This window comes from Perkinsus marinus (genome assembly GCF_000006405.1).
Source record: "Perkinsus marinus ATCC 50983 genomic scaffold scf_1104296940846, whole genome shotgun sequence".
Taxonomy (NCBI): domain Eukaryota; phylum Perkinsozoa; order Perkinsida; family Perkinsidae; genus Perkinsus; species Perkinsus marinus.
Genome location: NW_003212688.1, coordinates 7,402 through 19,821, shown reverse-complemented (window position 1 = coordinate 19,821; position 12,420 = coordinate 7,402). Strand labels below are relative to the sequence as shown.

At 47.8% G+C, this 12,420-nt stretch overlaps 4 protein-coding genes across 4 annotated transcripts; 1 reads left to right on the top strand and 3 right to left on the bottom strand.

Moving 5' to 3' along the window:
* Nucleotides 1-682: 682 nt before the first annotated feature.
* Pmar_PMAR000932 (hypothetical protein) lies at nt 683-1,855 on the bottom strand. The gene has a single exon (XM_002781931.1). The coding sequence runs from the start codon at nt 1,827-1,829 to the stop codon at nt 858-860; it is 972 nt and encodes a 323-aa protein (XP_002781977.1). The 5' UTR covers nt 1,830-1,855; the 3' UTR covers nt 683-857.
* A 627-nt stretch (nt 1,856-2,482) lies between these two features.
* On the top strand, nt 2,483-3,078 carry Pmar_PMAR000931 (dynein light chain motor protein, putative). Its single transcript, XM_002781930.1, has 3 exons — nt 2,483-2,594; nt 2,704-2,757; nt 2,807-3,078. The coding sequence occupies exons 1-3, from the start codon at nt 2,503-2,505 to the stop codon at nt 2,928-2,930; spliced, it is 270 nt and encodes an 89-aa protein (XP_002781976.1). The 5' UTR covers nt 2,483-2,502; the 3' UTR covers nt 2,931-3,078.
* Nucleotides 3,079-3,568: 490 nt separating this feature from the next.
* Nucleotides 3,569-4,522, bottom strand: Pmar_PMAR000930 (Patellin-6, putative; the record flags this gene model as incomplete). Its single annotated transcript, XM_002781929.1, has 6 exons — nt 3,569-3,778; nt 3,824-3,922; nt 3,979-4,078; nt 4,122-4,221; nt 4,266-4,379; nt 4,474-4,522. 6 exons carry the CDS (start codon nt 4,520-4,522, stop codon nt 3,569-3,571), a joined length of 672 nt encoding a protein of 223 aa, XP_002781975.1.
* Nucleotides 4,523-5,281: 759 nt separating this feature from the next.
* On the bottom strand, nt 5,282-5,657 carry Pmar_PMAR000929 (hypothetical protein; the record flags this gene model as incomplete). Its single annotated transcript, XM_002781928.1, has 2 exons — nt 5,282-5,338; nt 5,455-5,657. Coding segments are annotated over 2 exons (260 nt in total), but the record flags the coding sequence as incomplete, so codon positions are not given.
* Between the last annotated feature and the right edge of the window lie 6,763 nt (nt 5,658-12,420).

Genomic DNA, 12,420 nt, shown 5'->3' with positions numbered 1-12,420 from the left:
CGGCTCCGTTGCGTTGTCATAGGGCTCTTCGACGTAACCAAGACGTATGAGAAATGGTCACGTGCTATTCTTCATGAGTTTATCAGCATCTTCAGCCGTACTATCAGGAGTGCTGAGTTTTGGGGAAGTCGGAGCAGGGAGTCCAGATACGTTGATTCGATCACCCAAGCGTAAAATGTAATATAAGCAATCGAAATTAGCATGAGAACAACATCACACAACACCCAGCTTGCACAAGGATTCGTGACAACCATGCTGATTATCCACGAATTTTGGAAAAAGTGGATGACAAGGTAAACGACAATAGTCCCTATATGCGGTCTATTCCACCAACTTCGGCTACGACTGTGTGTTCATCTTCGACTCGAAGACCACAGTGATTTCGGTACAGTTGAGCTCGGTACATGAACGACTCCTTATAAGCTAGGATGCATAAACAACCAACCTTTGCCGCACTCGTATCATGTGCAAGACAAAGCACCCAAATGCTGGATATATTCTTTCTTAACATTTGCAACTGATGAACATCTCCCCTCTGCTAACACTACCATTTCTCCTTGCAGTATATTCCTATCTCGAAGAATCGCGTTCCCCGAACTTTTAATGTTTATACGGCAACTTTCAATACTGAAGCAACCCAACAACTGTGAGACATAACCGAAGAAACCACAAAAAGGACCCTGACGGTCCTCAACGTGTTTGGTTCGAATACTGTCATCTAACTATTCTAAGTAGAGCGATACACCTCTAAACGAAGAACAACCGACTACCGAAAAGTAAAAAACAGATAGAAATAAGAATGGCGGTGTGTACAGCGACCTAGCTACTACAACAAATCTACCTCGATAGTACATAAGTTAGTGCTCCTCCTCCTTAGCGGCGGCAACGCAAGCCCACGGGCAAGCGAATGCAGCACTCACGGAGGAGACACCGCTGTTGAAATTATCCCAAGTAAAGACAGTGACCAGATAGCCATATACCGACTTGGCAGTCTTAATGATAGCATCCTTAGTAAGGTTGGAGTACTCATAAACCTTCACGGAGACACTCTTATACATCTCCTCATACCTATGTCTCCTCTCGGGAGTCAACACTCTATTGTAGATATCGACAACCTTATTCTTAAGACACAAAAGGTACTCCTTACTCTTGGTGAAAGTAGAGGAGGCAGTGTCCTTCAACCACTCCCAGCATCCAGCTGCATGACCCTTCACATACTGCCACACACCAGGAGCTTTTTCTTTCAGTTCGCTGTATTTACTAGTGAACCAATTCTTGGAGGACTCCCAAACAGAAGCAGACAGTTCTTTGGCACCAGACCAGACGAATGACCAAAACTCCCATATATCGGCCATGTAGTCTCTAGAAGGCTCGATGACGTATAGATCGACACGAGTGTATACACGCGAGCACACGGCACCAGCCAAAGCCAAGGCACGAGCAACCTCACCTTGGTGCTTATCAGTAGGAGCAGTATTGGGCTTCTGATCCTCAGTGACATTTTCCTTAGTGGAGCACGAAGGACTGGTGGCAGTGGCATCAGATTCCTCTTCAGCGGGGACCATATCAGCAGGCTCCTCTAGAGGAGGCAGCATGCGATCCACAAGTTCCTCAGTCCTGTTGAGGAAACTGTCGAATGCAGCGAACATGTAACCACTAGCACTGTTCGCAGCGGCAGAGATCCTCTGACCAGTTGAAGTCTTCTTGAAGTCTTCAACATGCTCTTGAACCTTAGTACTCGCCTGCTCGAAAGTCTCAGTGACGGACTGGGTGATCTCAGGTGTTAGAATGGCGAAAGGAGGGACTCCAGCGAATGCGTAAGATATCATCTTCACTTATTACACAAAACTCAACTGACATCAACAGCTGGCGAATGAGACTCCAACTATTGAGCGATACACCGCCTCGCAATCTTCAAATGCGAAACTACTTAATTCGATTTGACCTGAACGAAAAACGGCCACTAGATAACCCCCACCTGAAATACTCGAGGTAACCAGTATCATAACTGAACTACCCACCGAGGCGTAAGAGGCGGCCTAGCCGCACAATGGTACCGACACAATTGTGTGCTATCACTTTTAGGTAGGCTGTAGATGAGGGGTTCACAACACTGCTTGATTATGGCTTGTATTGGGATTATCTTCATGTAACTGTAGATGCTGCTGAATTATGTCGCCGGCCATAAGCGGCCGAAGATCAACCATGACGCGTTCATGCCTGCACTGCAAGAAAACTGCACGAAACTTCAATTCTGTCGTGCAGTTACTCGCTCGCCTATCGTGAAACTGCCGGCTGCGACCGTGAGGCAAACGAGGTACACATACAGGTTACAAGGGTCACTGGGGTCAGTATCGTAGGGTAGACAGGGTTCCCTCCTTTGATGGTCCGGTGGGGGTGGTATAACGCTGCTCGGTGCTTTGGTGGGATTGATGGTGATTTTGATCGATTGACGCTATTTGCGTTCGGCCTCAGAGTCTTTCAAAACACCCCTCAGTTATCATGGCAGAGCGGAAGGCTGTTATCAAGAACGCCGACATGTCGGAGGACATGCAACAGGATGCTATCGACTGTGCCACTCAGGCCCTGGAAAAGTATGTTAATGGGGCTTGGTTTTGGGTCCCGAATCGCGACCGTTTTCCCCACTTCGTGGCCTTGAGAGGCCTCATATTCCGCATAGTGTGGTGTATCGCCTTTCCCCAGGTATAACATCGAGAAGGATATTGCTGCCTACATCAAAAAGGAATTCGACAAGAAGTAGCGTCCCATTCCAGACGATTCTGGTGTCGCAGCATATCCTTCTTAGGTATAACCCCACCTGGCACTGTGTTGTCGGCCGTAATTTCGGCTCCTACGTGACCCATGAGAGCAAGCACTTCATTTACTTCTACCTTGGACAGGTCGCCATCCTCCTGTTCAAGTCCGGTTAAGAAGTTATGCTGTAGCCCGATTATATCCGGCTGGGCTGCTACTTTGCGCGATAATCTACTTTTTCGCACTTGTAGTGGCATTTGCTTGGATTCGCGGTATTTGATGTATTGACGGATGATGGCTGATCAGTGTATGTTATACTATTATTCACCTAGGGGAAGTTGCGTTCGACAGTTGAATGTCAATGACTTGGTCGACCCGTTCGAATGGGAAGAACGAACGTCGCTTTAGCCAAACTCCAACTTGGAGTCTTTCAAGTTAGAAGTGCATTCAAATTTCCTTACAAGTCATGTAAGATGTCTTATCTACGTGCATCCTACCACATTTTTTACATATGAGGAGCGCACAGCGTATAAATGAAAGCGGACGATGTATGTTTGTTCGGACCCTTCCTACAAGATTATGCAGTAGATGATGTGTCATGTTTATCATGTTCACTTTCTACTACTCCACCGGGTGAACAGTATTCATTCATGACTATTAGTGGTATAGTTGAGCCGTGATTGGCTCAACATGCTGAATGCGTTGGCATATACCTAGGAGCAGCTGGAAAAGGCCACAATTGTAATCTTGCCTTATACACAACTCTATCATCATATCAATCAACTTGAAGTTCGCATGAGCATGTGCAATTGGATTATAAGAATGACAGAGTATGTTCAACAGTGTCTGGATAGGGTCGATGCGTTCCACCATATACTGCTTCCAGTTGCTCCTTGTCCAAAAACCTGCTCACTAGAGTATCATGAAAATTGCTGCCCAAAATGTCAATCTTCTCTCTCGTTTGACTGTCCAGCCAAGGCTTCAATACACGCCAGAAAGCAGTAAAAACAAAGGGGCTATTAACCTAAATAGAGAACGTCAACAAAGGCCCCACGGAAGGATCTCTTACGAGTATCCCAGCGTGTAAGCGTTCAGGGAACTCGTCCTGAGCAAGACGTACAAACTGTCGGGCGAATGACATGTCGACATTTCGAGACATTGACCACCCCTAAGACCACGACAAGATATCAGTCACACAAACCATCAATACATTTATAGACTCACTTCTAGGTCTATGAGAACCACTAATTTCCCATCACTTTCAGGGATAGAATCCGCAGTTTTTCCGAGCGAATCCAGGTTGTATGCTAAGTATTTGACGTACCTAATGAAATGGTCCGAGGAAGAAGAGACAACGAATTCAATACTCAGTGATGCCGCCTTGTATGTCCTTAGGGACGACATTCTTGGCCTTGAAGACAGCAAAAGGATGACGACAACGAGTCACTCCAGCGAACTTCCACGCCTCTGAACACATCGATCTTGATTCCCTCAAAGCCATCTACACCTACTGCTCGCTAGTGCATGGGGAAAGTGTACATGTGGCCTCATGTGCTCAATCGGACCATGGACTCTACGGGACTCGACATGCTCCTTCATTAACTTCAATGCATCATTCACTCTTCCTAATGGGAAGGGAAAGGCTCTCTCACTTCATCATTCATCCGATCTGTCACCATTCCGGGCCCTGGCGAAGCGAAGGTAATCCCTTTCCGTTACTCGCCATGCACAGTGGTGAAAATAGAGTGGGGAGGTAGATCTGCATCATTTGGGTAACAACTTGGTAATGGGGATCACCGAGTGGCAGTATCCTAACAATGATCTCAGCATCAGATCTAACGGACCACGGCTACTATTCATTACTGGAGGCTTGTGCTTTTACTCCCACCACGGTCACGAGTTAATGAGACCTCGATGAACTCCGACTTGGCTGTATGGTACACGGAATGCTTCCCTTGCGAAGCGTCGTCTTCCTTACGAGGCAGTAGAGAGGAGGAACGTTTGCTGTTAAGTTGCCTAAGAGAATTTGTATCGGAGATAAATCCCTCCTTTTCTTACGTAGCAATCATTATCCACAGGAAAGCAACAAGTACGTTAAAGATAGCTGGAAGTGTTTCAACTATCAAAAGTAGTGTGAGGAGGATGAGTGTTGCTAATGGCCGATGATCCCAAGGGAACGACGGAAGCCCCAAAGACATGCACACTATCATCAAACAAGCCTCATCCCTGTACATCAACAAAACAAACAGTGGTGAGAATCCAAGAATCTGTTAGACCCGTTATTAATGAATAGAATTCTCTACAAAGATCCTCTACCAAAGATTATCAATAAATCATGGATCATTACTAGGTATAGGTTAACAACAAGCAACCGATGATGACCCACAGAGCCACAGTATACAATGACGACATCATAAGTGACTACGGGGGGCTTATGACATAGTAGTATTATTGTATTGATGAATGGTACGTGATGGTATACTTGATGTATAGAATGACGGTATAGTAGTGTCAGAATTACCGTCACCCCCATCCAATAGATGATCTAGTGTGATCTTTTGTAGTTCCACAGCATGAGCATGACCTACAAGACTTGTATAGATCTCTTCTGCTGATGCATCGTCACCAAGTAATGGAGATCCAAGACTAAAGCCAATAGAATTCTGAGTCTCCCGCATCTTACGAGCTTCTTCACGTTGCTTACGATTCAGCCTTGATCTTTTACGGATATCATGATGGAAATGGCAGAAGAGGCACTCCATACCGTACACGCAGGGCCTCTCCGCATTACCAGCGAATACACAAGGCCTACAAGTACCAAGCTCGTGCACGATACTGCCCGCAGAGAGCACCGTTCCCGTCTGAGGATCTCTAGGTATCAGCGATAGTAATCGATCTCGATTCTCCACAGTAAGCTCACTCATATTGATGTGAGTCGGACCTGTCGACCTCTTGTTACCATCCTTACCACCAAACGTGGGAGCAGAGATTTTATTAGCAACCTCATTGCTTGGATTAGAGGGGGTAATTAGAGAATCGAGCGTGGTGAATCCAGTGACATTAGTATCGAGTAGTAGCGACCCTGTGTGTTCATCAGGCATTGTAGTATTTTGAGGAGATGTTACTCCTACTCCTACTACAATGCTAGACAGGGTATTGTCGCTGTGAACTGATGAATCAGAGCTCTCTTCAGGCCTAACCTCAGGTATGGTCTCCGGAGGGCCAGAGAACGGCTGATGTAGTACCTGAACACCACAATAATAATCCATCACACAGAAGGGGAAAGCTCACAGAGTCAGAAACTTGTGGAGCAGCAGCAGCAGGTGGTGATGATGGTGGTGGTTCAAGTCCGAAAGCCCCACCACCACGAAATAACATACTAACCAAGCGGGATGCAGCCCTATCGATATTGGTGCCTTCCGGCATACTTCTGGCCTTCAAGGACATCGATGGACGATCATTGCCGGTGGAATCGAGGCTGTACATTTCGTCGAGCGGAGACTCAAAATCAGGAAAAGTGATGAAAGTATTGCGCACCGAATAGTGCGACTGTGATGACAGCGCTGGATGTTGTTGTTGCTGCAAGGAATCTCGATTTTGGTCATTCTCTTCTTCCCCCAATCGTCCTGTATCGAGAGGCATGGCAGGTACAGGGTGGAAAACTGTTAGAAAGGAGATGACTGGTCTTAATAAAACCCTACACGAACAGTTATGGTAAGACAAGCTGTTATGGACGTGCAGAGCCGAGGAGCACAAGCCGTAACTCATTCAGCTTCACTGTATTAAACCAGATTAGGCGTTTTAACTGGGCCTCTTCCATCCCATCCTCTCTGAGCGGAGAAGGCTCTTCCAGGATCATGGAAGTCTGAGTGCCAGTAGTAGTGCATTCAACAACTTGACATCTGAGAGGAAGCATTCTCACATACACACCTTCCTCATTACTACCGTGGGCTGTCGTTATTCACCATCGTATTCGGATTGACACTCCAATCTCGCTCAATCGTTACACACACTGCTGACCTCGACAGCAGATACAATATTGAATCCATAGAAGGATAAAGAGGGGCGGCCTGCTATAGGTAATCCAACACACATACAATAAACACTATACAGATGAACGGGAATAAGGGATGTCAGAAGGAGCGCATGGACAACAGCATCTTCATTGCATCCGTCCAACATCTCCTAGTCGTGATAGATGTGAATCGGGCAGCCCTCCCACAACTTCGTGCTCTAGACTCAAGCGAACCTTCCTTATTATGCCGCAAGTTAAGATCACCGAAGATTTAACTAAGTCTCTTGTAACAGGTAAGCACAGTATTGGTATCGCCAGTTCGCTGCCTTTCATCATCCTCAATGGCAGCATTGATTAGTCCATAGCAGAGTCTACACCCACTCCGCTGTAAACTCTGGCACCACCATCTTGGAGAGAGGTCCGTCGGCCCTTTCCTATACCGATCAAACGAGAGCTGCCGTTGTTCATAAAGGCAGTCCCATAACCAACCTTTAGTATTGGAATCGGGGACACCCTGTAGAGGAAGACTCTGAGCTTCACAAGGGATACCTGATGTTACATCAGTGATGTAGCTCTGTTGTGTAGTTGTCTGGATCTACCATTTTCCACCACTACATGGTAAGCAGATTGCATCGTCATCTTGGTGATGGGCAATAGGTGCCCCGGCCTCCTGAGCTCACCGATGATCATCGTACTCCATGATATTGTAGACGACAGTGACCGCTGTTATCCAGACATGCCAGCAATGCAGGAGATCTACTAAGTTACGAGTGACGACGACGACACTCTTGTTAACTTACCAAGAGCCACGCGTACACGAGGTGAGGGGTCGTGAATTAAAGGAACGCCGAGCGTACATTATCACTAGCCCATCACGGAACACGCGACCGTCGGTTGTCATTCCGCCTTGCTGAAGGATTTAAGCCAAGTAATATTAATGTACACGTCTTGATGATGATGTGTTGTCGAATAATGATGAAGACTCAAGTACAATCTCGCTCGCCCTAAATTGGATCAGACGTACAAACAGTGTCTCCAGGAGACCGTCACCTTGTCAGCCTAGTAAGCCTATCCGTAGTGCGCCAAGTTTTCTACATGGACGACTTCTTACAGAGCCACTTGTCACTAGAAACCATGGTTAAGATCTCTACCAGTGTATCGAGGGTTTGCCCGAACACGGACAACTGCAATGGGGAATTGGCAGCTGCAGCGCAAGTCAGTGCGTGGAGACGCTCCACGAGCTTCAGTGATAACCGTCAACTCTGGCTCCAGTGATCCTCCGGTTCAACTTTATCTCGACCATTCGGACTGCTTTACTCCCACCATACAGCTTGCCATCACTAAGCACGACCAGAGGATTTGGGGAGCCGCTGGGTTTGGCATACGGAATGTGACGAATATATCACTCGCTTTACACCGACGGAGACAAAGTCGACAGAGGAGCCTGAGGAGAGCTTAGATGACTTTCTCGAGGTCCCTCGACCTCGCCATCAGCTCTCCACAGCCAGATGGCATGTTCATAGCGACATGTCACTCCCACATGCACCAACGACGAACCAATACTCAGCTCAACGTCCCAGCGAAGCGTGCCTCTCGAGACTCTAAAGCATAGATGCCAGGGGTTGCCGTCTATCGAGCTGCCACCGCCTTGAGTATTGGCCTTAAGAGCTCATATATGTGGATGGTAGTATAGCATACTACAACCATCCGTAGCAAATGACGTGCTTCTGTACAGTCACGTGGTCTTACGGTTCTGTATAGCACTACCCAGGTAGCCTGGGTATCCGGTGAGCCTGGGCCAGGCTCACTACCGGATATTCGGATATACGTTAGATTTGATTTGCGAGAATCAACCTTTCTCTTCCGCGTGCTTACTCCTTCCTTTGATATGACAAAACTCTCTGCTACATAGAAGGCACGAGAGGAAAGGAACCACACACAATCGTTTCCCAAACAAGACTCTCTCATCCATCACTCCTCATTGACACACTACATATAACTAACCCTCACTACTAGTGATAACAACTGGGTTTAACCTAGTACATGGCAATGACGGTGGCATATCAAACGGACCAATTTACATAAAGTTGTTGCACTTGGACCAAACACCGTTTCCAGAACTAGACGCTCATCGAGGCACTCGGTCGAAGTACCCCTCTCGCTCGCCTGGTGAGCATCGGCCATCCAGAGAGTCGCTATACGGTGAACTCATCACAGATGCGTATTCGCTCTCCAACGAACCCTCCAAACTATCCGATGCAGACCCTCCCTCATCATCAGGCGGCCGTCGATATCTGTTCTCACCAAATGTTGGCCTCATGGGGTCTGCTGCCGAGTGCACGTTGTTGCCGAGAGCTAATCGGGGTACCACGACCCGAGCTACGCTACCTCGCTCACTTGAGCCTCGCCGACTGCCCAACCTAGACTCATCCCGAGAGGTCCCTCTGCTACCCTCTCGGATCGCTGAGGCAATAGGAGCCGCAATCTTCCTATTATCTTCCGCGTGCAATAGATGCTCAGGTGGTGGTGACCGCCGCCTCTCATGGTCGGGAAGTGACGGCGTGTCCTCTCCATGCATCGACGGTCGGCGTACAACTCTACCATCTTCGCCTGCTAGGTAAGAATCTCGTCGATCGCGTTCACCTTGAGCAAGGCCGTTACCAATCATAGAGGGAAGGTAGATTGAGCAAGGTATGAGCTCGATACCATCTGGGACGTCGGGTACGAAAGTGATGTCTCTCCAACCTCCCACTGGTATGAATATCGTATGCTCTATATAATCCTCCGTACTCTCCCCCACCGGTGTGAACATCATACGTGTCGCTTTTTTTGCTGGTGGTTGGGAAGACACCGACTCCGCACTGGAAGTTCGAGGTCTCTCCTGTTGGAATGGGTCCTTCCATTTCCCCACAGGATTACGTGCTCGAAAGGAAGACGCTGCTTCTTGCAGTTCCTTCTTGAACCGCTGATAGCCATCACTACGATAGTCCGAGTCTTGCCGTCTTTGTCGAGGAGAGAGTCTCCATGTCGAGTGAATGAGCGATGCTCTAGCCTGCCAATCGAACGGGCCGCTGAGGAAACAGAGTGCAATACTCGAGAGCAAATCCCATCCTTACTAGAAATCACTTGCCCCATCGCCGTAGCGACGAGGAGTCTCCTTCGTATCAACTCGACCTATGCTTCTATTCATCTCATGCCGTCGATGCTGTTCAAGTGCACTACCACCAAGGGAGGTAGCAGGATGTTGCGACACCACTGGGGGGAGGGGAGGCTTGATCCGCGAAGCACTATCCGCTCTCCGCCATAACGACTTGGATGCCCTGCCGTCATTCATAGGAGCGGGATTATTGCTGATTCGTTTGGAGGTATCGACAACCTGTGATGATTAATAAAACCGATTTGAGGACTCTACTCACCTTCTCGGTATCCTCTCGAGAATTCTGACCCATACTGTTAAGGGCTTTTAGCTGCGAACGGGCAATCGCCATGCTCAGCCTCCTACTCGCTCTCCTTAGCTCACTGCCACCATTGAGTTCATCATCATCCCTACTGCTGCTCATAGGGAGGGACATAGAGTCGAAAGACAGTAGGCCGAAGGGCCAGCAAATCCGTAGTCAATCTATACTACTCAATCAGCTCACTCCACCGAATGTTAACGAAACATGCAGCAAGATTAGGCATTGGCCTCCAGTAAGACGACACACTGGATGCACAATGTAGCATGCATGGTTATCAAAGATAAGTAATTTCAGTCCAATAATGTGGCCAGCCTGGCATCTGGATGTACACCAGTGCCACCAACTGCCGTCCTACCAACTCGGTTAAGCGGAGCTCGATTAATTGAGCACCTAATGTAAGTGTGTCCCAGTGTAACAGGCAATCAATGACTAAAGCCGCGGGCCCTACCGGAGAGTATTCAGATCATCCTGCTCTGTAGCAAACGGATAGAGGCTCCTCTTGGAGTTATCCACTCGGGAATTTTCCATTGATCTTTCCTCCCAGACGAAGGGATTGAATGTTGCGCCACGATCCTGATACGAATCAGCCTACCTTAGACAGGGTGATGGCACTGCGAGACTCACTGTGAAATGCCTCTTGGTCTTGTGGCTGTTGTTATCTCCTCTCTTTGGACTCAACACATGGTCTTCCTCTTTGGCAGTCGCACATCCCCGTAATATTCCCATCCCATGGTCAGATGCGGCTCTTGAATGTTGGGTCTCAGTATGTCTACGTGCCTCCCCCGTTAGATCCACTGAGTACAGCAACAATACAGGCCTCCAAGTCGGATGAGAGCGCCCGGAAAGCAGAGCTCTGTAGGCACTCTTACCTTGACTTGATTCGCCAGCGTGACGCATCGATGAGGCATTACTCCGTAGAGTTGCTTCCAGGTCGTCAATCTCAGCGATATCATCATCGTCAGCGCCCAGCTGAGCAGCAGACAGCTTAACGTAAGTATACGAAGGCAGCCCTTACCGCGGAAGCCACTCCACGACCTCTCCGTAGGACATCGTACCCATAACTACGGTGACTGTATCGGCTACCGACTGATGACGCAGCAGCAGAGCATATTGAACGGCTGGAAGGACTGTTATCGTCAGTGACATAGTCATTGTCAAACGGAGCCTTAGCCGATGCACTCTCATCCCCAAGACGGAGAATCTCTCGACGTAGTCCAGTACGTCGGTGAGTCGAGCAAGATACGTTAGATACCTATACAGAAGTCAGGAGGTCAAAGGTTGGAACTTAACCTTGATAATGTGATTGGTCACCTGGCTGGGAGACGGCGAAGGAGGAGGTGGTGCTTCATGACGAGGCTTATTGGCACGAATAATAAGCTTAGCAAACTCGGTAAAATGCACCCCACGAGCCTTTTCATTGTGAGATAGCAACATGGCAACTTCTTCAGTCACGCTGATACCAATCATCTCGAGTTCCTCCAAGAACCTTACACAGACAGCCTTCCCACATTATCGTTCGACAGCAACAAACCTCTTAGTCGTCAGGTGACCAAAATCCCACTTCTCGAAGAGTCGCTTCACAACTGGACCTTTGGAATGGGCCCAGAACTCCTCTGATGCTGATGGGACCGGATGAGATCGATCAACAGTCATTTGAGTAGGGTTCGAACGTTCAAGAGAGAGCAGCAACTAGTAGAGAATAGGAGTCCAAGTGGAGATGGAGATAAAGCGAGTCACAGGGCTGCCGATTCAGAACAGCACGAATGACTTCAATACGTTCGTCAATACCTATAGGATGCCCTGAGTATTAACAGCGCAAGTTCGTGTATGCATACAAAACGATCATCCCACTACTTATGACTCAGCTCCTCCTAGTGAGCCCATCAGGATCAGTAACCAGACTATCAGATATTTCATCCCGACGTCGTCGAAGTAACAGGATTTACGATGATTATGAATACACGAATAAGACCAGATTTATTCGAGTCACACATTACTTTATATCTTTTATATAATGCCTTTGTGGATGGACTAAGTGATCTAATGCGTATGAAGATGGAAGGAATAAGAGAATGGGGAAAATGACAATCGAATCTCTACGGATACTTTATGAAAAGAAGATATTTATCGTAGCGGTTACCCAAAGGAGTAGAGTAATGAATACCAGAGCTATGGTCAAGAGAGGCCACCGTT

Coding starts and splice junctions, on each gene's coding strand:
- Pmar_PMAR000931 (XM_002781930.1), top strand. CDS start 2,503: ATGGCAGAGCGGAAGGCTGTTATCAAGAACGCCGACATGTCGGAGGAC. Junction 2,595..2,703: donor GCCACTCAGGCCCTGGAAAA/GTATGTTAATGG, acceptor GCCTTTCCCCAG/GTATAACATCGAGAAGGATA. Junction 2,758..2,806: donor AAAAAGGAATTCGACAAGAA/GTAGCGTCCCAT, acceptor TATCCTTCTTAG/GTATAACCCCACCTGGCACT.
- Pmar_PMAR000932 (XM_002781931.1), bottom strand. CDS start 1,829: ATGATATCTTACGCATTCGCTGGAGTCCCTCCTTTCGCCATTCTAACA.